We start from the raw sequence: 25000 nt of genomic DNA, 5'->3' as shown, positions 1-25000 counted from the left end.
ACTTTATTCTTCGTACCCGAGCTGCACACGTATTTCTAAGCTGTAATTGTACCGTAACGGGTTTTTATATTGAATCGGATTCAGAAACGTGGAATTCAACATGAGTCTAGCTTCTGCAAACGAAATGAAAGCAAATCTACTATTATTATTATTATTATTATTATTATTAAGATGCTATAACCCTAGTGGTTTCATAATTAGCATTCATTCACCAGACCTCTATGCTAACAGCTAACAGCTAGTGCAGCACTAACATTTTATATTCCGTTACAAAACTGTCATTTTAAAACTTTACATTTTTTCGCTTGCATTATACTCCAAGTGCCCTCCTGCACCCCCAAACACACACACACGCACACACATCTGCAGACAGTATAGCGCTCCATATCTAGTGTAATAGCAGTTACTAAATGTAATAATGGATGGACCTGTGGAGCATCACAGGTGGCTGTTGGCCTGTTTACCATCCCGCCTGCTGTTGAGCTGCTCTTATGATCCATATTTCATGAGAGATGAAGATTAAGTAGAGAGCAGATCTGTGCCATTGTGAAGCAGCTGCATGCTTAGCCTGGCAGCTTTGCAGCCAGATGTTGTGCTGTGAATTGACTATTTCAATGTCATTTTAAAATCCATTTGTGATACGAATCCTTTACAGAACATACCCTTGTGCATTGTCCATGCAAACAGTGTCACAAGGCAAAAGCAGTGGAGAAGGCAAATATGTCTAAATAACCAATACTTATTAAGGTGACATCAGCTGGTTAATGTCCTTGAGCTACAGTATATTAAACCAGAATTTTAAAAAATATCTATTTTTCTTTTCTATAGTAGCTGTATTCTGTAGATACTAGGTTAGAAATAAATTAAACATCATTACCTGCTTTAAAAATCCGACAGTATTACAATTTTTACTTGAAAGCTGAGTATTAAACCTACAGTTATGAGAACCCGAGGAATCGATCCAAACGAGATCGTAGATTTGCAGTGTTGTGTTCTGTATCTACTGTACATTCATTTTCAATTCAAATATTGTGTTTGTATAAAGCTTTTAAGAATGGACATCGTCTCTAATTAGATCAGATCAGAAGAAATATGGTTTCGTTTTATCAATTGGAAGGAAATCCTGTCATTATAAACTGCAAACCTCATACAAATATTCTGCCTTTTAAAATAATGTTTGGGATATTTAAAGAAATTTTCACTCATACCATCGTCAAGTACTCAATCATCTCACTATACGTTACTGCTCTTATATTACAGCCAGCAGATTGGAGATTAACCTGAAACACAACATTTGATTTCATTTAATAACAACCTGGGTTTATTTGTTATAAAGCCATGGGTATAGATGCCTTGTAAACGGCATATTCTGATCAAAAATGAGGTTAAGGCTTGCTTAAGGCTTCAGCTCATTAGTTAGCTAGTTAATTCTCACGAAGCAGTTTCTTCAGCAACCGCTGCTATAAATTATTCAATAACAACTCTGAGTTATTCAAGAAATACAGTGAACATAAACAAATAAGGCATGTAATTATGAGAGTGAGAAATTTCTGTACTTGCTGAATTAAGCTGGGAGTTTAATGGTCACATGTTTAAGGTTAAGGTTAAGGTTAAGATCATTCACTGCTCACTCTGGACCTATTAGTCTGTGTTATGAGTCTGAAGCAGAGTGAATTTGACATTGTTGGTTTGTTGGCTATTTGTTTTAACACTGAACATCAATCCATTTTCTGTATCCCAGGGGACTCTGTGTATAAAGTATGGGACACCTTGTACGGGGTGACAGCTCGCTACGGGGCACAATCACACACACTCACACAATCTGGACAATTTAGACCTACAAAGCATGTCTTTAGACTGGGGGAGGAAACCAAAATATCCAGAGGAAACTGACCACAAACACTGAACATAATTTATTCAATTTAAATGCAAAAAACAAAATTTGCTGAGGATTGTGAGTGGGAAGATGTGGGCCAAAATAAATGATAGTAAAATTCAGCAATACAACAATGAATAATATATACATTTTTTACTTCTTTTTTTTGCAAAACATGCATTGACACAAGCATGTATACCAAGCATTTACCATCACCTTTTTTTCTTTTCTTTAATAAGAAATTACTGATTTATTTGCAGTGCCACAGCTCTGTACTTTTGTGGCATGTCTGTGAGTTTAGCAGAAAATCCGCAACCTATAAACATGCAGCATGTCTGGTTCACTTCCTCCAGTTGGGCATGAATCAGGGTTTAATCATGTTCTCAAAGAGATCGAGTTGCAATCATGTTGGTGGAAAAGTGGACCAAGTCTACCTCTGAATTAAAACTATAAAACACACACACACACACACACACACACACACACACACACACATATATATGCATATACTGTATAAAACATGCAAAACAATGTAAAACAATGTAAAACAATGAATAACTGAATGAATGAATGAATGAATGAATGGGTTAAATGAATAAAATACAACCTCAGAACCATGGTCACACATGCAGAAGCTTTACAAGAAGGTACGAGTTAAAACTGACCTTATAAAAGATATGTGTATATCAACTCGACTTTTCTACGCCATTGGACACAATATAAACACATTGGATGCCATTGGACACATAGACACAATATAAAAATCTGCCATTTTCTCCGGTTTCTTTATAATCAACTGACCTCTAAAACTATATTTACAAGGCAGTGTCTCACTTGTGTCAGGGAGATGAGCATGTTTGTGTCTGATAGACCAGAACAAAGGTGTATGTTGACAGTGTGGGAATGAGCAAACCCTGCTTACTGACTGGGCTAATGCAAAGATCAAGCCTCAGCTTCTCTGTAAAATACTGCAGTAACAGGATATTACTAATATCATTTAGTTTTACGACAAAAAGACATCAAGTCAGAAAAAATGGTCAGAAGTATGTGCAAACCTGACCATCAGTCATATGTGATTCTACCCCAGATTTTTGCCAAAAATGTTTGATGCATCCTATTACATAGGATGTTTTTGTATGATGTAGCATTACGATTCAATCTTACTGGAACTAAGAGGCTGGGAGACACGGTAGCTTAGTTGTTAGCATGTTTGCCACATGCCCATGCTTTGGGGGTTTCCTATGGGTGCTCAGGCTTCCTCCCAATGTCCAATAATATGCCTTGAGTGCTGACTGGTATCTCTAAATTGTCTGTAGTATGTGATTGGTTGTGCGTGTTTTTTTATTTTTTATTTATGGTGTCCCCTGAGCTGTGCCCTAAGTCCCCTCAGATAGACTCCAGGTTTGCTGCAACTCCCAGCTGGTTGAGTGGCACAGAATGTAGACGGATGGATGGAACTAAGAGGCGACTATAGGTGTGATAGGTCAGGTGTCCACACACTGTATTTAATGGTTTTAACAAGTTCTATTCCTTTCCTAAAAGATTAAACATTAGTCATTGGTTGTATTGTTGTCTGGTTCAATTATACGGCTGGTAAGTGACTACTACTACGGCAACATATCGCTGAATTTCTGAAAAGAACATAAGGTAAATAAATAACATCAATAAAAAGGTCAAATCTCAAACATTTACTCTGATCAACCAATTGATAAAGATGGTATACCAGATTGTGTTGAGCCTGAGTTTTGGCAGCTGGTAGCTGGTCAGACAACGTATTTGGACCACAAAGTGCAAAGATTAAGTTGCTTTACATAACCCTTTTGGGCATTTAATATAACAAATAATTTTTATGTTGTTGGGGATTTTAGAAAGCTTTCAAAAAAAAGAACGAAAATTAGTGGGTTTTTTTTTTTTGTTTTGTTTTGTTTTGTTTTGGTTTCCAGTAAGAACCCTGAACTGAATTTGTGGACATTTTGAAAGTTGGCATTAAATTAGAGGACATTAAAGGACAAAGGTATAAGTATAAATTGGCATTGCACTTATGTCATGCAGAGATCTACTGAAACTTGTACCTTTAAACAGAAATGCAGTGGTGTCATTGTGGAAACCCTGCACTGGGGAAACTCCAGTGAAAGATTCTCCCACATTCAGCTCCTTAAGGATGTCCACATGAAGAGCAGGTTCCAGCTCCACAGCACACACTGAAGCAAACAAACGCACGAGGAGCATGAAATCAGACCAAGTGCTGACGTCACTGTGCAGCACAAGGAATCTGTCTGAAATACAAGCTCGCGCCAGGTCATTAAAGTAGATATAAGCGTTTATAAACAGAACCTGCGTTTGTTTCACTGTATCATTACATAACAGGTGACCGGAAGTGTTTCATTCACTCACCTGATAGTACAAAGAGTGCAAAAGAGAACTGTAATAAAGCCATAGTGGGTGATTTTAAAACAAAACAAACAAACAAACAAAAAAAAAAACAGGGGAAAATCCGACTAGTCCATTTGGTGGTGCGCGAGCGATGAGGCGCGCCTTTACTGAGCACTGAACACAAGCACGCGCGTGATCATCCCAACAGTGCAGAAACTTAGTGAAGAGGAACACAGAAGAGAAGGATAGGATTCCACAAGAGACACCATGTGTAGTCCGGGAGAAAAGCAACAGCTCGGTAATGTCGGGTTCTCATAGAGAGATGAGCAGGAGAGCGGCAGGTGCACAGACACTCCTTTCCGGCCCGGGTGTGATTGGGAATGAAGCGAGATCAGTGTAACAGACACCGACACTAACATACACACGTGCGTTCCTGCCCTCTACCGGTAGACTGCGGTACATACCGAGCAATGGCTGATTAGTAACTGAGTGCGGAAATGCCGTACATTTACACCGATATTCCGTTCCGTCAGATAAGACTTGTTAGCTGTCCACTGTTGTGTTTGTTTTCATGCTGACTGAGGAGGTAAATGTGGCTAAAGCAAACTGCCTCACATCCAGGATTCACCACAACCCAGGAACAGCAGAAACGGAAAATTAATCATTCATTCATTCATTCATTCAGAGTCAGTCAATCAACCAATCAGTCAGTCAATCAACCAGTGAGTCAATCAATCAATCAACCAACCAGTCAGTCAGTCAATCAATTAATAAATCAAGCAATCAATCAACCAACCAACAAGTTAGTCAGTCAATCAATCAATCAACCAATAAATAAATAAATAAATCAGTCAGTCAGTCAATCAACCAATCAACCAGTCAATCAATAAATCAATCGATCGATCAATCAATAAATCAATCAATTAACCAATTAGTAAGTCAATCATCAATAAATAAATCAGTCAATCAATCAGTCAGTTAATCAATCAATAAATCAGTCAGTCAGTCAATCAATCAGTCAGTCATTCAATCAATCAGTCAGTCATTCGGTCAGTCAATTAATCAAACAATCAATCAATATACTGTACCTCGTTATGAGTCACTTTACTAGGACTCAATTTTCACCTGCTCATTCACGTAATTATACAGCAGTCAGCTATTCATGTGGCAAGACTGTAATTTTTTGTATTTCATTGAAATTGTGCACATAGAGGTTGACATGAATATTAGAATAGGCTCTCAGTGATTGGTATTTGACAATTTGACTTATTGACAATGATGCTCAGACAAAAACGAAACAAAAAGGCTATGGTACAACTGTGGTGAGCAGAAAAGCATCTCAGAATGCACAAACCTTCAGGGGTGTGAGCTACAACAGCACAAGACCACATCAGGGTCTACTCGTGTCAGCCGAGAACAGGAATTCGAGCCTACACTGGGCAGAGATTCATACTTACTAAACAGTTAGTTAGAGATTGGGAAAAAAGTGCTTTTCAAACACTACTGCAGTCAGGTATTGTGAAAATATATATTTTTTTTTATTTTAATTTTTATAAACATTACTTCACTTCCTTAGTATCATAAAAAATGATGCAGTGTAATTCTAGAAAAAAAAAAGAAAATGTGAAAAACATCTGTGGGTTTCACAAATATGCCTTAAATGTTGTAATTTTCCATTATTATAAACAGGCTATAAACTAAAAAACGTTTAAAAAACACTAATAACATAAAAAAAAAAAAAAAAAAAAAAAAAAAAAAAAAAATCATCCAAGGAGCCACATACTGTATTCCACAATAAAATAAGTGAAAAGCATAAAACCAGCTTTAAGAACATCAGGCTCTCTCTAGCTATATACTGTACAGTGTATGTTGTGAATTAATGTCATTTAGTCTTCTGATATTACAATAAAGCACTAAAATGGCCTCGCTTTGATGATAGTGACCTTGCATGAATCTTTCTTCCTTTAATGTGTAGAATAAGTCATTAGTGAAATAAGATTCCACATGAACAGCTGGACTGATGCAGCTACAGTACACTTTGAAGAGCATTTGATATGTTGCTCAACTGTTGGCTTCAAGCACCATTGGAGGGTATTAAGCACACATCTGTTACCTGCTGATGATTTTGCAGAGGAAAAACACAAGCTTCATTGGCATTCCACAACACACACACACACACACACACACACACACACACACACAGAGGGGGTGTGATTGATGATGCTGACAGAGTCATTGCCCCATTTATTGACCTCTGTAACATTTTAATTATTATATCCACCCCGGTCTTGACCTGCACGGAAATGAGAGGAATGACACACAAACAAAACACTGGTGTTAATGTAGAGAACACAGCTGTGTGATAAACCTGTACTGCACTCAAGGCCATTTTAGATCATAATGTATAATAACAATGTATGCATAATGATGTTACTGTGTTAATGACATCATAGTTAGTTTTGCTCTTATAACTGCTTCATTTTCAGTGACCAAATATTATATCTATGCTTTGCAAAGGAGGAATGGAAGAAAGGAAAGCGGCCATGACCTTAATCCAATCAATCTGGACCAAGATGTTTGACAGACGAATCCATACAGTGCATCTCTGAAGAATGTATATGGGATATTGTATTTTCTCTAAATCAACTTTTAATATATTACATTATTGCAAAACAATTAATTCTAAATAGTATTTTGCACATCTGAATGAATGAATAAATATCATTATCGTTATTATTGAAAGAAACAATCCATATGTTGCAGATGCAGTGATCCTCTGATTTGGATGAGTACGTGGATAGATAGCAGACTGGCAATTACTAAACAAATAAATGAGCTGATGTACACCATCTGGCATGAAAGTCAGAGAAAACACCTTGTAATACACAAATACACTACAGTACATACCACTAGCATGCATTTAGTATTTAAATCCATGTTAATCCTTCCAGCCAGGTTTATTTTTTTCATTTCTATTGAAATTGATTACCGCTTTGTACTGTTGATCTTACTTCTAAAATAATAAAAAGGATTGATGATGACAAAGATATTGGTGGTTGTGTTGAGGTGTACTTTCTGAAAATTCTATATTGTCAGTTCCTTCCCATAAGGGAGAAGCAAGAATTACATTTCGCACGTCCAGTCCCTGGACACCGGCATCAAAAAATGCAATTACACTATATCAACAGAGATCATTATATATTAAAGCACTGTGGGGACAGAAATGGTATCTAACACTTCAAATCAAACTGTACTGGCAGTGAGAGAGAGAGAGAGAGAGAGAGAGAGAGAGAGAGAGAGAGAGAGTTGATCTTTAATCACTGGTTTCATAGGCATGCACCCTCCAGCACCTGCTGTTATAGCTCGAGGCATCACAGACAGATGGCAGCATTAAATGCAATACACTTGGGGAGCTGTGTCCTCTATTCTGACTCACGTTCTTCATAATAGAACACAGGAGACTGAGAGCACAGATCTAGTGAAGGGAAAAAGGTACAATTATCCTTAAGTCTATGAGATATAAACCTGAACATAAACTAAACACTATTACACCAGCATTAGGCTGATCAAGCACATCTCACATGTCATGGGAAAAAGTATTACCCACTGATCACGTTTAACATCTCTTAGACTAGTTAATCATACCAAACCGAACCAAATACAGGATAACATTTCTGTCAGTAATTACACAACCAGTCATGATCATGCTGCTTCCTATTTTCTTATTCATATTCTAACCTACTTTATATGTTATATATATCTTTATATATACCTTTCATGCACTGCATTAAAGAGCAGTTCATTTCTTTTTGTTTTTTAAAACTCATTTTGAATTTTGACTTTAAACAAAAGTAATGTGTCATTTCCAAACACTGTCTAATAGAAATATACCTTAGAACCATGTGACTGCCATATTGCTTTTTGGAAGTATCGCTCTGGAAGAGCTATAGTTTCCTAAAGTATTATTGAAATATAATCGGCGACCTCAATAGCCTGTGCGCTAAATTGACTTCGAATGTCATTTTCACCAGGATGCCTGAGGAGATTGCAATTCTTCTGGGGCTAAAAACAATCTGGTTATAAAACAGCGGTCAGGAAACAATGGCTCATGTGCCACATGTGGCTCTTTAACAAAATCCATGTGGTTTGCAAAGCATCTCACCCTTCACCAACTTGAACCTGAAACACCTGGTTTAGACTTTAATACTTTATACACAGCGTAGGACCTCCTTTTGCGGCCAATACAGCATCACTTTTTCATGGTAATGACAGATACAAAGTGTCCAGAGGACCTTTAAGGTAATTTTCCTACAGAACATTATCCAGGTTACTATGTGATGCTGGTGGAGGAAAACGTTTCCTGACTCACTGCTCCAAAACACAATAAGAGACTCAATAATATTCAGATCTGTTGACTGTGCCGACCACGGAAGAGTTCCAGTCACTTTTATGTTCATCAAACCCCTCTGTAACCAATATTACAGTGTGCACTAGTGCATTATCATCCTGATACACTGCACCATGCAATGTTTGAACCACTGGGTGCACATACAGTAGTCCTCCAGAATGGTGTAGAGAATGCCATGAGATTGCAGCCCAAACTATCACTGATCCACCCCATGAGATGTGCACCAACAACTCTGATATGTCTTCCATTAGGTTGTGTGAATTATATTAATATTTTCAATGGCTCTTTCAAAAAAAAAAAAAAAAAAAATATTTACCTTTATATTTACAGCATTTGGCAGACGCTCTTATCCAGAGCAAAGTACAAAAGTTCTTTGAAATCTCTATCGATAAAAACATCAACACTGGTTCACTAGGTCACAGACTTACCATCAGCCTAAAACTCTATTAGTAGGAATTATATCACTTTTTTATTTTTATGTTCACTAGTTTAAGTGTTTCAGGTAGAAGTAGGTCTTTGCCCGTCGTTTGAAGATGACTCAGCTGTCCGGTCTTTGAGGGGAAGTTCATTCCACCACCTCAGTGCCAGAACACAAAAACGTCTTGTTGTATACTTACCTCATACCCTGAGAGATGGTGGGACCAGTCGTGCAGTGATGGTAGATCTGAGGGAGTGAGGTGCAGTGCGAGGAGTGATAAGAGCTTTGAGATCAAAGACAGCTTGTCAATTTTTGGCTTTGTAGGCAAGCATCAGTGTTTTAAATCTGATGAGTGCAGCTACCCGAAGCCAGTAGAGGGATCGCAGCAGCAGGGTGGTTGAAAACAAGTCACGCCACTGCCATTTTGGATCATTTACAGAGGATGACTTGCATTCAGAGGTAGACCTGCCAGCAGGGAGGTGCAGTAGTCCAGTCTTGAGATGACAAAAAACTGAACAAGTACCTGAGCAGCCTGTGTGGAGAAAAATGGCCAAATCCTTATGATGTTGTACAGAAGAAACTTACATAAGCATGTCAGGATGAACATATAGCATACACTGATCAGCCATCACATTAAAACCTACCAGCTTAATATTGTGTAGGTCCTATTTGTGCCTCAAAAACAGCTCCAACTGAAGAGTGTTCTACATGTCACATATACATTACAGTACAGTGAAAGTTGCCGGTGTATTAAGAGGAATAACGTGACGGTGGTGAATGGAATGAGTGACAGACAACAACCTGAACAAAAACATCTCACTTTCACACGGTCCTATAGAGTCCTGTAGAAACTGGGGGCAATTGTATTTCTAAAGGGTTTATAATACACACACGTTTTTTTCTTTAATTTGATGCTGTTGTAAAATATGGAAATCCCATTGCATGGCAGTCACTTAAGATATGCTAAGATAAGATAACTAGCCAAACATTAGTGAAAGCACACACACATAACACAAGAAACTGATTAGGTGTCATCTTTTAAAATAACACTCAAATAGCACACACACACACACACACACACACACACACACACACACACACACACACACACACACATACACACACACACAGATCTGTTACATTATGCACTGATCTGAAAGTAAGAATATAAATAGAGCTAATTAGGGATAAATGTATATATTTCTGTAACACCGCTTTGTGACAATATCCATTGTTGAAAGTGCTAAATAAATCAAATATAAAATAATAAAATAAATAAATAAACTGAATTACTGCAGTATTACACTGACTGTGACATAATTATAGATGCTTCACAGGTGTTCAGTTGTCTGCCCTTATCCCCTCTTGTTCACATACGACCTGCTTTGTAGGCCACTGTCTGCCTTGGTTCACCTTTGTCCAACCATGTCTGCCCTTGATCACCTTTAAATGACTTTCTCTGTTCTTTTGGCACTTTTGTCAACCTTTCTTCACCCATTTCTGCTTTTTTCCACCTTTTCCCACTTTTGTCACAATAACAATATTATTTAGCATTATCCAGCTTTGTTCACCATTGTCCACTTTTTTTTTTTTTTGCAACTTGATTTTGATGTGCAAAAAAACAAAAAACTGACTTGCCCCAATGCCCTTTTTTTCACTATTTTTCTGCCACTTGTCACTCTTTTCTTCCTTCCTTTTCTTGCCAGACAAATATTACAATCCTTTTTTACATTTACAAACAATATATACATTTTTTTGTATTATACCGTTCACTAATCCCACAATTAGAAGGCACTTCTTGTTAGAGTCCTCATTAATATTCATTAATAAAAAGTGGCAAAGCCAAACAAATGTTTCTTTATATAAGGAATTTGTATGATCTGGTCTTACTGTAACACTATTATACAACAGAGATGAACTGCTTCCATCTTGTGGAAAAGCAAAGCTATTACAGCAAGGTGGGAAATGTTTGGAGGCTGAAAATAAAATGAAATAATAATGAATAAAATTCTATGGGATTTCTCATCAGAATCGTGTGATTACACACAAAACTGCATACAGATAGAAGAAAGGTGCATGAACATGAACAGTGATGAATAAAACAGGATGTTGAATTGTTTTTGTCTCTACACTCAAACCCTAAAGAGGAAAAAAATGTTGCTTTGGTGTCCTCTTTTAAGACTTTATTTATATTCAGTGCAAACAGCATCATTTAACCAATTACTATTAAAGTAAGTCCAAATCGTATCACATTCCGAGTCTGTTTTACTCAAGAAGTTATGGAATTTATTAGTAACATATTTGTGAATTAAGTCAAGTTTCTGCAGTGTGTGGATTTCAGTCTGTGTGAGCAGGGTTGCCAAGAATAACCTTATTAATTAAAATCTAATTTAATTAAACAAATTGCTTGAAAAAAGAAAAAAGAAAATCCTCATTGTCATCAGCACTACATTACATTTGTGCTGCATTCTCATGTCCATTTATATTTTATTATAAGTAATTCTTTAAATTGCTGGAATATTTTTTTTCCGTAATTTTATATTTTATATGTACAGCATTGTCAATACAAAAAAACACATACAAAAAAACAAAAAAAAAAACAAAAAAAACAATGCTTGCATAAAACCAAGTCAGAAGAAAGAATTATATTCTTATGGATAATTAAATGCTTCCAAAAGTGTTGCCATATTTTACCAGTGTTCTTCTTATTTCTTTTGATATAAACTTTAATGAAAACTACATTTTCAATCTAATAATATCTAATTTATCCTTTGCAACATTAGGTATTGTTTTCTTGTCCATATTGCATTTTAAGCCTGCATTTTAAAATGATTTAAAGTGTTTTGCTAGAGAAAAAAAAAAAATTGAAAAATATTGAACAATAAATCAGCTGATTTTAAATCAAGTTGCCTTTGATCACACTGGGCTCATGCACTGAAGGACGTTCACACAAAGTTCATTTGATACACAGCTAATATTATAGTATTATGAAAATATAATCATATTCATGTAGGATCTTTATGCAGGAAATAGAAAGATCCAGAGAAGAAAACTGGCAGCATGCTAAACATTTCAGTGTTTAGCCAAGAGATTTATCCTGCTACCTGCCTGTTGGTTGAAAACAAATTGGTGAGACCAATTTGTTTAAAAGTTCAAATAGTTGTTGGACAGTTATAGGGCAAATTAGCAGAAGCATTTGCATCGGTCGTGAATACCGATTTGATGTGGTTAAGCTACTGCATATTGTAATATTTTACAACCGACTTTACAGAAGTCATACATAATTGTACAGTAAATGCACATTTTATAGACAAGGATGAGTAGAAAACACTGTGTGTACAGTAGCTTTCAAATTCCTTTAACCCTTATGGACACTTCGGGACGTTTTTGTCCATTTGGGAGCATTTACTTTGGAAAGAAGATTTCAAATTTTTCACCAGGTCTATAATTTTCTGTATTCTCATTTTACACCTTTACATGTAGTTCATGGCTGAAAACAGTAACTCAACCTCAGTTCTAATCAAAACTATTAAATCTAAAAAAAAAAAAAAAAAGAAAGAAATGTACTTATAAATGACCAATTTAATTAGTGACATCACTTGCTTAAAATACATACAAAATGACTTATTTTTAATATAAAAATAGTGAACTGGTTTCTTTTTTTTTTTAAATCACAGTCAGGGTTATATCAAAGATTACCGACAACATAGTTTTTGTGCAGCATCAGATTTAATTTTTTTTAATTTTTTTTAACATTGGGTTCTATGGAGGATATCAACATACTATAGTGTGCATGTGTTTGCAAGTGTGTTTTTGTGTGTTTGTGTGTGCTTGTGTGTGCAGGGTGTGTGTGAGGCACAGACACACCCACAGACTACAGGATAAATGTGGTAGCTCAGTGGTTAAGGTGTTGGATTACTGATTGGAAGGTTGTGTGTTCAAATATCAGGTACACCAAGCTGCCACTGCTGGGATCCTGAGCAAGACCCTTAATGTTCAGTTGCATAAGTTTAAATCAAATGCGTCACTGTGGATAAAGTTGTCTGCTTCTTCTTTCTTCTTCTTCTTTCGGCTTTTCCCTTTAGGGGTCGCCACAGCGAATCATCTCTCTCCACCTAACCCTATCTTCTGCATCCTCAACACTTGCACCCACTAGCTTCAAATCCTCATTAATTACATCCATATACCTCCTCTTTGGCCTTCCTCTTTGCCTCCTGCCTGGCAGCTCCATGTCCAACATTCTCCTACCAATATACTCACTCTCCCTCCTCTGAACATGTCCAAACCATCTTAATCTCGCCTCCCTAACTTTGTCCCCCAAACGTCCAACATGGACTGTCCCTCTGATGTACTCGTTCCTAATCCTGTCCAATCTTGTCACACCCAAAGAGAACCTCAACATCTTCAGTTCGGCTACCTCAAGCTCTGACTCCTGTCTCTTCTTCAGTGACACTGTCTCTAAACCATACAGCACGGCCGGTCTCACCACTGTCCTGTACACCTTCCCCTTGATTCTTGCTGATATTTTCCTATCACACAGAACTCCTGACACCTTTCTCCACCCACTCCAACCTGCCTGCACTCGCTTCTTTACTTCTTTCCCACTCTCTCCATTACTCTGGACTGTTGACCCCAAGTACTTAAACTCCTGTACCTTCTTCACCTCTTCACCCTGTAACCTTACTGTTCCACTTCCCTCCCTTTCATTCACACACATGTACTCAGTCTTACTACGACTGACTTTCATTCCTCTTCTCTCCAGCGCAAACCTCCACCTCTCCAGGTTTTCCTCCACCTGCTCTCTGCTCTCACTACAGATCACAATGTCATCTGCAAACATCATCGTCCAAGGAGACTCCTGTCTGACCTCCTCTGACAACTGGTCCATCACTATAGCAAACAGGAAGGGGCTCAGAGCCGATCCCTGATGCAGTCCCACCTCCACTGTGAACTCCTCTGTCTGACCTACAGCACACCTCACCACTGTCCTGCTCCTCTCATACATGTCCTGCACCACTCTGACATACTTCTCTGCTACTCCTGACTTCCTCATACAGTACCACAGCTCTTCTCTTGGCACCCTGTCATACGCTTTCTCTAAGTCTAAGTCAAACACACAGTGCAACTCCCTCTGACCATCCCTATACTTCTCCATCAACATTCTCAGAGCAAAAATTGCATCTGTTGTGCTCTTTCTGGGCATGAAGCCATACTGCTGCTCACAAATTTCCACCACCTTCCTTAACCTAGCTTCCACTACTCTTTCCCACAACTTCATTGTATGGCTCATCAACTTTATCCCCCTATAGTTGCTGCAACTCTGCACATCACCCTTATTCTTAAAGATCGGCACTAACACACTCCTTCTCCATTCCTCAGGCATCCTCTCACTTTCTAATACCCTGTTGAACAAACTAGTTAAAAATTCCACTGCTGCCTCTCCTAGACACTTCCAGACCTCTACCGGGATGTCGTCAGGACCAACTGCCTTTCCACTTTTCATCCTCTTCAAAGCCTTCCTGACTTCATCCTTTCTAATCTTATCTACTTCCTGTTCCACAGAGTTCACCCCTTCTACTCTTTTTTCCCTCTGATTTTCCTCATTCATCAGCTCCTCAAAGTATTCCTTCCATCTCCTCTGTACACTCTCCTCACTTGTTAGCACCCTTCCATCTCTATCCTTAATAATTCTAACTTGCTGCACATCCTTCCCATCTCGATCCCTCTGCCTAGCTAACCTGTACAAGTCCTTCTCTCCTTCTCTAGTGTCTAACCTAGTGTACAACTCTTCATATGCCTTCTGCTTGGCCTTAGACACCTCCCTCTTCACTCTGCGCTGTAACTCCTTGTATTCCTGTCTATTCTCTTCAGTCCTGTCCATATCCCACTTCTTCTTGGCTAATCTCTTCCCCTGGATACTATCCTGAACTTCCTCATTCCACCACCAAGTCTCCTTATCTTCTTTCCTCCTTCCAGATGACACACCCAGCACCTTTCTCCCTGTCTCCCTGATCACTTCTGCTGTAGTTTCCCAGTCATCCGGCAGCACTACCTGACCACCCAGAGCCTGCCTCAACTTCTGTCTAAATTCCTCACAACATTCCTCCTTTTTCAGCTTCCACCACTTAGTTTTCTTCTCTATCTTTGACCTCTTCCTCTTACAGACCATCAGAGTCATCCTACACACCACCATCCTATGCTGTCTGGCTACACTCTCTCCCACTACCACTTTACAGTCACTAATCTCTTTCAGATTGCCTCTTCTACAAAGGATGTAGTCTACCTGTGTTCTCCTACCTCCACTCTTGTAAGTCACTCTATGTTCCTCCCTCTTCTGAAAATAAGTGTTAACCACAGCCATGTCCATCCTCTTAGCAAAGTCTACTACCATCTGTCCTTCAAGGTTCCTTTCCTTAACTCCAAACTTGCCCATCACCTCCTCATCACCTGTGTTCCCCTCACCAACATGTCCATTAAAATCCGCTCCTATCACCACTCTCTCACCCTTGGGAATACTCTCAATCACCTCATCGAATTCACACCAGAATCTCTCTTTCTCCTCTAACTCACAACCTACCTGCGGGGCATAACCACTAACAACATTCAACATCACCCCTTCAATCTCTAACTTCAGACTCATCACCCTGTCTGACACTCTCTTCACCTCCAGAACATTCCTCACAAACTCCTCCTTCAGGACCACACCTACCCCATTTCTCTTACTATCCACACCATAATAAAACAGCTTGAATCCTGCTCCTATACTACGAGCCTTGCTACCCTTCCACTTGGTCTCCTGTACACACAGTATATCCACCTTCCTATCCACCTCCATCATATCAGCCAGCTCTCTACCTTTCCCTGTCATAGTACCAACATTCAGAGTCCCTATTCTCAGTCCTACACTCTTACCTTTCCTCTTCTCTCTCTGTCTGTGCACTCTCCTCCCTCTACTTCTTCGACCAACAGTAGCCCAATTTCCACCGGCGCCCTGTAGGTCAACGGCGCCGATGGCGGTCGTTGTTAACCCGGGCCTCGACCGATCCGGTATGAAATTCTTACTGACAATTCGCATGGTTAGATTTGGCAATGTTTTATGCCGGATGCCCTTCCTGGCGCAACCCTCTCTATTTATCCGGGCTTGGGACCGGCACAGAAGTCACTGGACTGTGACCCCCATGGCTAGATTCTGCTAAATGCCAGAAATGTAAAATGCAAATTACTGACATTAATTGAATTTTTAAATATTTAGTTTTGAAAAGAACTGAGTTTGATTAGGAGATATGTGCATAAAATATAAAATATTAATCTGATATACCTTTATATAACATTAATTTAGTGGATGTTTTCAGCCACACATAAGAGGTACACATAAGAGGTACACATAAGGGTAGTGTTTATGAAGTGTCCAGAAGGGTTAATGAAAATAATATGTGGCCCCTTTTCCCCATGTACAGTGAAATAAAAGCTATGTGTAATAGCATGGTTCTTTGGAGGACCACCGGGACAATGTCCATGTAGTTGTCCTGTGTGCTCATTTCTATGTAAAGTGTAAACAGCAACATCACCTCATCATGACCGGGACTCCCTACTACATCCCTACTACAGTATGTCCTTTGGCCGGTCTCCTCAACTCCTCAACTCCTCAACTTAATATATGTAATTATAAGAAGACAAAGAATAAAAAATAAGAATAAAATATAGAAATGAATACATACATTAAGGTTTAAAATTAATTTGAAATAAAATATATTTTAATTTAATTTTATTTTATTTAAAATACTGTAAATACTGTCCTGTACTTAAATAAACACTGATAGTGATCCATCAAATAAGACCTGAGCCAGGAGAGGGCTGTCCCTTTAACACCAACAACATGTTATAGCCTATCAACTAAAAGATGACACAAAGATGATGATTAATAGCTGGAATAAATAGGAAGACAATTAGACACATGAGGAATAGGTCTGCTGTGACGGGAGGGAATTAGACAAGGGAGGGTCAGACACGTGAACACAAAATGTAAACAAAAAAACACATGGCACCAGCTAAAAGTCCAGGCTAGATCCTGACAATGCTAGAAGAAGAAGAAGAAGAAGAAGAAGAAGAAGAACAACAACAACAACAACAGCGTTAGAAAAGTGACTTAATGACAGATGATTTTGTGGAAAAAGTCAATAAATCAGCACTGAATTGCATTGACAATTAATTTGTAAAAGAAATTATTGTTGTGATCACTGAATGCTACCTAGCCAGTGTGGTTAAGAACAGTAACTGGCAGTGGAAAAGCAAAGATGTTTCAGTTGCATGCAGTTTTGATTACCAGGGGCCAAGTTTACTTTCCTGGTGGTAGTTTTTGGAATAGGTAATTATCAAGCTGGTGGGGTTTTTGTGGCTGCTCTCCTGGTCCGCTAGTGACGTATTCCTAAAACAATTCTGGGTTTCCTCTTAAAGGTGGGGTCTCCGTTGTTTGAAAGCCAATGTTGACATTTGAAATCATCAAAACAAACACACCCCTAACCCAAATGGGTCCCACCCCTTTATTGATAGCTCCGCCCACACATACATACGTAACCCAGGCAACTAATGGAAAGAAATGTGTCTTTATCATAGCTGAAGGGAAGAACAATACGATTGCAGATAAACAAACAAGCAAAAATGACACAAAAGTATAATCATGCAAAGGACGGCATATATTAGTTCTGTGTAACAAAGCAAAACCAACGTTACTCACCTATCGAGAAGGAAAAAAGCGCCTCGGCGTCTTAAGTTAAGTTGGCCGCATATTCACAGATTGGAGTTTCCCGAGTCAATAACTCCTGAGCTAAACACTGTTACTAACAAAACGCAGTTGTAGCTGCATCTCTACATTACTACGATAGAAAAGAGGTGTTATTTATATCCTTCAGTTCTCTCCAGCGCTGGAAAGCTGATCCTATATTAACACGGGTCCTACTTCTTGCCTTATCGTAAGTCTTTCTTCGTTTACTTTCTTTGTTTTTATCCTCCATTTCAATGTTAAAACCGCTTTCTGCTAATGTCACACATGCGCACTGAACCCTTTCTCCACAGCATATTGACAAGACACGCCCCTTTCTGCTCATTAGCTACATGTTTGTTTTGATATTTGTTTTGTTTGTCGTCCCGACTCAGTTTTCTGAAGCATTTCTCAAGCAACGGAGACCCTACCTTTAAAATGAAAGAGAAGATCCTATTAAAAAATAAAAGATATTCATAAAGCATCTTAACCCTTAAAAGGTCAAAAAGTGTTAGGAGTAGTGAGGAGGACTTTTAAGAGGCTTAAGAGTTTCTTTATCACAGGAGACATCGCCGAAAGGTGAAGAGGGAGAAGAAATGTATTGTACATTTTATATTTAATAATGATACTGAGTTAATAAAATGCTACAGATTAGATCGTGTAGAGGTTTATTTTGATTTTTATGATTACAAGCCCTGATCATCACATGGTGCCCGACAACAGCTGATTTTCTCAGTGGTCTTGATGGTCAGTTGCAGATGGTCACTTACTCTTATCTCCTATCCAGATAGTCACAGTGGATGAAAGGATTCTTTCTATAATAGCAGTATAATGTATGAAAGAACTCGTAACACATTCTAATACTGCACACCGCCAGCATTCATAAATAGTGGTGATTTTTTGTACTGATCGGAGGATAGGCAAATGTACATCAAATGACAAAACCATAGTCTTAAATAAAATGTAATGTAATATAGAAAAAGAAATTAAAAGTAGTCTGATGATTGAAATAGTAAAGATATGACATGATAACATGGAGCTGCATGGTGATGTTTCTGATACTGTAACATAGTTTCATTAAATTCTAAACTCTCATTTGTCACTGTGTCTTTAACAGGGATTATTATTTCTGCTACTGCATGTTACAGAGAAAGAGAGAGGTAGAGAGAGAGAGAGAGAGAGAGAGAGAGAGAGAGAGAGAGATAGATAGATAGATAGATAGATAGATAGATAGATAGATAGATAGATAGATAGATAGATAGATAGATAGATAGAAAGGGGTGTTTCATTTTTTATTTTTTTTAGAATTTAATTCAAAATACCCTACCACTCTTTCTTATACTCTCTCTCTCTCTCTCTCTCTCTCTCTCTCTCTCTCTCTCTCTCTCTCTCTCTCTCTCTCTCTCTCTCTCTCTCTTCTGTCTTTGTGAATTACATCTGTGACAACCTAAAGCCAGTAACTCAGTGACCAGTGACCGTGAACATTCAAAGGGTCAAATATTAATGTCAACATCTTTTTCAGTGCTGTTCTTACTTGGGTTTAAAAAAATGAAGAAGAAGAAGATGAAGAAGCAATAAACCTACATAAACAGGACCTGTAGTTAGTTTTAAATTAAGTATTGTTAGCATAAGTTAAGTTTTAATGTGAAAATGCACAAAATGCTCATACTCATTAAAAGATGATGTTGATGTCCATGTCCATTTTCTGATTCATTTTTTTACTTTCTAATTCCCAAAAACATATCAGTAAGATCTATCTGCATCTATAAATTACTCTGTCAGGTTAGATTGCCTCTGGACGCACCACGACCGAGATAAAGCGGTTACTACCAATGAATAAATGAAGTTATAAGGACAGACACTTATTGTGCTGGTTCTTACTTCCATACACTTACTGCAAATCAACAAATTCTGTGCTAAAACATTAGTGCTTTGGACTAACACATGTGAGTTGTAGCTAAATATTCTGATCTATTATTACGTGCTGTCCACAGAAATATATCCTCAGGATAGTTCAGATTATAACAGATGTCATTCCAGAGAAATATCGTACGTTCCTATGACGCAAAAGGTAGCAAGGAGCTAGCACCTGCATGGTGAGGATGATGATGTTGCTGATGATGTATGAAGCTGAAAGGTGTGGAAAAGCTGTTCGTCATGAACCTCTTCAAGAAACAGACTACAGGGCATGTCATTTCCACTCGATATGACACACAGCGCCTTGGATTTGCCTTCAGCTCTGAACACTTTAAATACAAGAGCAAGCCTTGGTTGCATCACAACCACACGCAACTCTCAACATGTCTAGCAACCAAAAGCAAGGTACCGACTGCTAAAGGCATGCAGACTGGATGGAAGGAATTTGTCAACCTATTCTCTCATTTTTACACCTGTTTATACGTCTACGATTTTTCTTTGAGCTTTTCTATTTGAACTTTTCTATTTTTTTGTAAATTATTCTACGTCATTTCTCTCTCTCTCTCTCTCTCTCTCTCTCTCTCTCTCTCTCTCTCTCACTCAAGATGTACCCCTTCTCAGGCTTTTTGTCTCATTTATCCTTCCTCTGACAAGAAGGAAACATTATTATACCTAAGTTAACAATTTGTTTCTTTCTCTACATTCTAAAAGCTCAAAAGGGGCTCAATAATATTCCTCATTTCATTATTTCTCCTTTCCATTCCTCATGCGTTCCTGTGTAGCTGTTCTCTTTGTGGCGTTTCTCTGTCTGGACCTGTGTACCTGCGTGAGCACCATGCCAATCTGTGCCTACGGACACGCTGGCTGCCAGCTCCTGTCTCTGGCTAACCTCTTCGACAGGGTCATCCAACACTCGGCCAGGATGCACGGGCTGTCCAGCGACCTGCACTCAGAGCTTGTAAGTACTGTAGCTTGTAACCTTTTTATTGTGAAACAGTTATGATTTTAAGTACTGACTGAAGTTATGATGAGTACCTTAATAATGATCCTAATCAAGATTATAATCACTTCAAATGCCATTTAAAAGTATCTTATTGAAATGAATCACTGACTTAATGACACATTCATCAGTGCTGATATTTTTATTGATACTTCCATTCTGCTTGTGTCCCAACGTTCCAACAATAAACACATATGTTATTTTAATTTTCCATGTTATGTTCAACACTGTTTATTATTATTATTATTATTATTATTATTATTATTATTATTATTATTATTATTATTATTATTACTTGGATAAAATAAATGGATAAAACACAGATATCATGGATGAATTAAACACCTCCTAGTGGATAGATCATAAATTCATGTGAATTTTTATGTTAACGAATATATAAAAATTAGCTTTGTAAGCTTCTGTAAAATTCAGATTTGTATCTGAAACAAAGAAACCAACAAATTAATTAATCGATTAATTAATTAATTAATCGATTAATTGATTAATTAATTAATCGATTAATTAATTTTTACATGTTTTTAAAAATGTAAAAACTTTATTATTATTATTCATTATTCATCATTATTTTATTATTAATATTATTTTTATTATTAATATTACTTTTATTATTAATATTATTCATATTGTTGTTGATATTGGGGGGCACTATGCCTTATCATGTTTGCCTCCCAGGGCTGGGGGTTCAGGTTCTGTCTCCTACCTGTGTGTGTAAGTTTGCATGTTCTCTCTGTGCTTCAGAGGTTATCTCCAGGTAATCAAGATTCCACTTCCAGTCCAAATACATGTGTTGTAGGCTGATTGGTATCTCAAAATTGTTTGTAGTGTGTGTGTCCACCTTGTCCAGGGTGTCCCTTGTCTTGTGCCCTGAGTGTCCTGAGTTGGACGCTAGGTTCCTTGTTACCTTGAGTAGGATAATAGATGGATATTCTTATAATAATAATAATAATAATAATAATAATAATAATAATAATAATAATAATAATAATATGTATACAGTGGATAACAGCAAAACAAATATAATGACATAAGCTTTTTTGTAAACCTGTGTAAAAAAATTTTTTTTGTCTTAATTGTTAAGGAGAAATATTTCCTGCCTGGCAAAAACCACATTGGTAGTATATATCGCAAGTGTCACACATCGAGCATCCTAACTCCTAATGGCAAAGAAACTGCACAGAAACTGGCTGTGAGTTCACCGCTCTCTCTTTCTCTCTCTCCTTCAATCCTTCAATCTCCTTCTCTGTCTAACAGACCTTTAGTTGATGTGTTTTCTTCGACCTCTAAAACAGTCCTCTTTAGACCATCAGTCTCTTCTGCTGGTCTCTTCATATTGTTTTGCTCCATTATTTGCTGTGTGACAGATGTTCTCTCTGTCAGCATGAGGAATTAACAGAGGTCATTCTCAAGCTGTTGATGGCCTGGACGTATCCTCTGTCCATGCTGCACGAGAACATGTCCCAACAGCAGGTCTTTAACAGCTTCATCAACAGTAAAGCTTTGGAGATGAATAACATTGCACTTGAGCTCAGGAAAGGAGTGGAGAAAGTCATGGAGAAGGTACAGTATGTGTCCTACAGAACCTCTTACGTTGTGTGTGTGAGAATACTGACAAGTGTTTGATTACAAATTCATCAGAGTTAAATTGTGATTGCTCGTTGTAGAATTTCCAGGCATAACCGTAACCCAATAATGATTATGTTTGGTGTCACAAGTGATGACGTTCACATAACTAAAGATAAAGAGAATGCCTTGTTGTTTACAACATTAGTTTCTAGAAGAATTATTTTAAAGTGGAAATCATCAATTCAACCTAATATAGTCTACTGTATATAAAGGCACATGTACGCCTTACTCTATGTGAGCTCTGCCTTTTTTATTTTATTTTTACTGATTAATTTTATTAATTAATTAATTCATGTTTTTTATTTATTTATTTATTTTCCCTCTCTCCCCAGCATATGGAAAGTTCCAGTTGGGATGGGAATTTTTGTTGGAAAATGTAAAAAAAAACAAGAATTTCAATGAACCTGGTTCTGATAAAAAAAATAAATAAATAAATAAAATAGAAGAATTCCAGGCATAAAAAAAGTTTCAAAAACATCATGTATTGTACTATATGACACGTAATGTCAGTGTGTCAGTTATTTCAGTATCTCTCAGCCTCAGACACAAATTTGGTATCAGTGTTCTTTGCAGCACTTCCCTCAATACAGTATACTGGAGAGAAAATTATAAATATTATATTTATAAATGTAAAACTGATTTAATTTATTTCCCACATAACCTTGACTGGAAAAATACAGTGTGTGTCCTCTTTAAATAATGGCTTGTCTTTTTGTTAAGTGTTGCTAAGTCCTGGTTTTCACGTGATATGAGACACTGAGGTGCTGTTCAGATTTTGATTGGGTGTTGGTGATAAGCATCTAGTAATATTCAAACACCACATCGTTTTACACAGTACACCTTTGGCACCATTACATACAGTAACCTGTTCTAAATTACACGAGTTAAATGTTCCTCTGCTCAGGGTTAAAAGTGAGGTTTAAAACAACCCAAATCTGCGGTTAAGTGCAGTGTGATCATCCAAGGCCCGTATTTACAATATACTCACACTGACCATCATATTAACACATCATCCTATTTGTCTTTACTCTTCTGCACACATGTATACTGTAATGATTTATAATCCCAGTATCTGGTTTCACCCAGAAGAGGTCTGGCTCCTCTCAGTAAGTTTCATCCTTGCTGCTTTGTCTAAACAAACAAAATCGTGTTAAGTTGAAAACTGAGCTAAAGTAGTTATTGATAGTAACGTGTATCCTGTTATGAGCACAAAACATTTTAGTTACGTGGATCAGTTTTAAATTAGGGGGAAAGAAAGCCATTAAACAGCCATTTTTCCACCTTTATGGCTTTCCCAACACCAAAATTCAAACCATAAAGTCTTGCTTGACAGCTTTCACTATAGGCCAGAAAATTAAAATATACAGTATATTAATCATAAATGTTTATATTCCTTTATATTATAAGTGTAATGACATTAGCATTCTTCTTAGCATTATTCACTGTATTGATATGTAATCCCACAAAATTGGTTCAGATCCTACAATTTTTTCATTTTATGTTATTCAACTCTAAACTCTAAATCTGCACCATACACACAGATGCAGTTGTTGGGGATGATCAGTAACTTAATGAATGGCTTCACCTCTTCTGAAGACTTATTTCCTACCAGCGGCGAAGCCATGAGTGAATATGAGCTCCTCTACTGCTTCCGCCGTGACTCTGACAAGGTCCAGAACTACCTGAAGATCCTTAAATGCAGGATTGTCCCTGATCATGGCTGTTGAGCACCCACCCGTCATCAGCCTGGTTAAACTGCACACTGTATACAGTATATCTCTTTGTAGGCATTATTGATCTTCCACTATTTATGTCCGTGTTTGCGTCCCACAATACAGGAAACCTGTTTGCAAACATTTATTTGTCATTAAAGGTAATGATTGATAATAAGCTGATGAAAAGAGAATCTGAGTGGCATCGGAAGCGATCTGAATAAATACGGTCGATTCTTCAGCAGAAAAGTTGTTTAAAGTGTATTTTTTTATTTATTAGAACTCAGCTATAACACTGTTAAAATTATCCATTGGTCAATATTTCAACTTTGCAAAACCTATAAATGATGCTTTTAATTTCATATGAATCTACTGAGGATTTACTGTAGTTCCATTTTATTGTAGACTTAGTTTAGTGGATTGTTCACTGCATTTGGAAGAAATGGCATACAGTAGAAGAACCCGGAGATGAGAAGAGACATGACACTTAACCTGTTTAGTAACAGCCTAAGGCACTGCTCAAACTATTCGTTTGCTCTGTATGAACCTTTAACATTTGTAACATGTAGCCTCGTGTACATGGAACACACAAGTTTGGGTCACAAAAGGTGAACAGTCATTCCACTACTTTGTTGCTGCAGGAAAATGTAATATGATGTAGATTTTTATTACTGCAAGTCTCCAGTCTCTATGAAGTGGCCAGTAGGGCCTGAAGTGGCCTACTACTGGAGGCCATATTGGTGCAACTACCATTCAAAATCATCACAAACATTTTTCTTTGCTGCTGTAAATGAACTATTTACACATAGTCTGTAAAACATTTGATCAAATACAAAATCTTTTTGATTTGAGGCATTTATGACACCAGTTGCCAGTTGAGCACAATGTGTACAT

The 25000-nt window shown here is 37.6% G+C and overlaps 2 protein-coding genes across 2 annotated transcripts in view; one reads left to right on the top strand and one right to left on the bottom strand.

Annotated features, from left to right (window-relative positions):
* nell2b (neural EGFL like 2b) overlaps positions 1–4635 on the bottom strand; it is a 67867-nt gene extending 63232 nt beyond the window's left edge. Inside the window, exons 1-2 of the mRNA XM_060890011.1 lie at positions 4271–4635; positions 3949–4077 (exon numbers count right to left, since the gene is read on the bottom strand). Of these exons, the coding sequence (XP_060745994.1) occupies positions 3949–4077; positions 4271–4313 (172 nt within the window). The 5' untranslated portion in view covers positions 4314–4635. The remainder of the gene's footprint in view (positions 1–3948; positions 4078–4270) is intronic.
* A 15498-nt stretch (positions 4636–20133) lies between these two features.
* On the top strand, positions 20134–24213 carry prl2 (prolactin 2). Its single transcript, XM_060889980.1, has 5 exons — positions 20134–20155; positions 20533–20708; positions 21850–21957; positions 22149–22328; positions 23936–24213. Exons 1-5 carry the CDS (start codon positions 20134–20136, stop codon positions 24119–24121), a joined length of 672 nt encoding a protein of 223 aa, XP_060745963.1. The 3' UTR covers positions 24122–24213.
* The last annotated feature ends 787 nt before the right edge of the window (positions 24214–25000 follow it).

The sequence above is a fragment of the Tachysurus vachellii genome, chromosome 16 (assembly GCF_030014155.1).
Source record: "Tachysurus vachellii isolate PV-2020 chromosome 16, HZAU_Pvac_v1, whole genome shotgun sequence".
Lineage (NCBI taxonomy): Eukaryota > Metazoa > Chordata > Actinopteri > Siluriformes > Bagridae > Tachysurus > Tachysurus vachellii.
Note: the sequence above shows the minus strand (reverse complement) of the source record. Positions and strands in the feature narration are given on the sequence as shown.

Coding starts and splice junctions, on each gene's coding strand:
- prl2 (XM_060889980.1), top strand. CDS start 20,134: ATGTCTAGCAACCAAAAGCAAG. Junction 20,156..20,532: donor GTCTAGCAACCAAAAGCAAG/GTACCGACTGCT, acceptor GTTCCTGTGTAG/CTGTTCTCTTTGTGGCGTTT. Junction 20,709..21,849: donor GCGACCTGCACTCAGAGCTT/GTAAGTACTGTA, acceptor TTAATTGTTAAG/GAGAAATATTTCCTGCCTGG.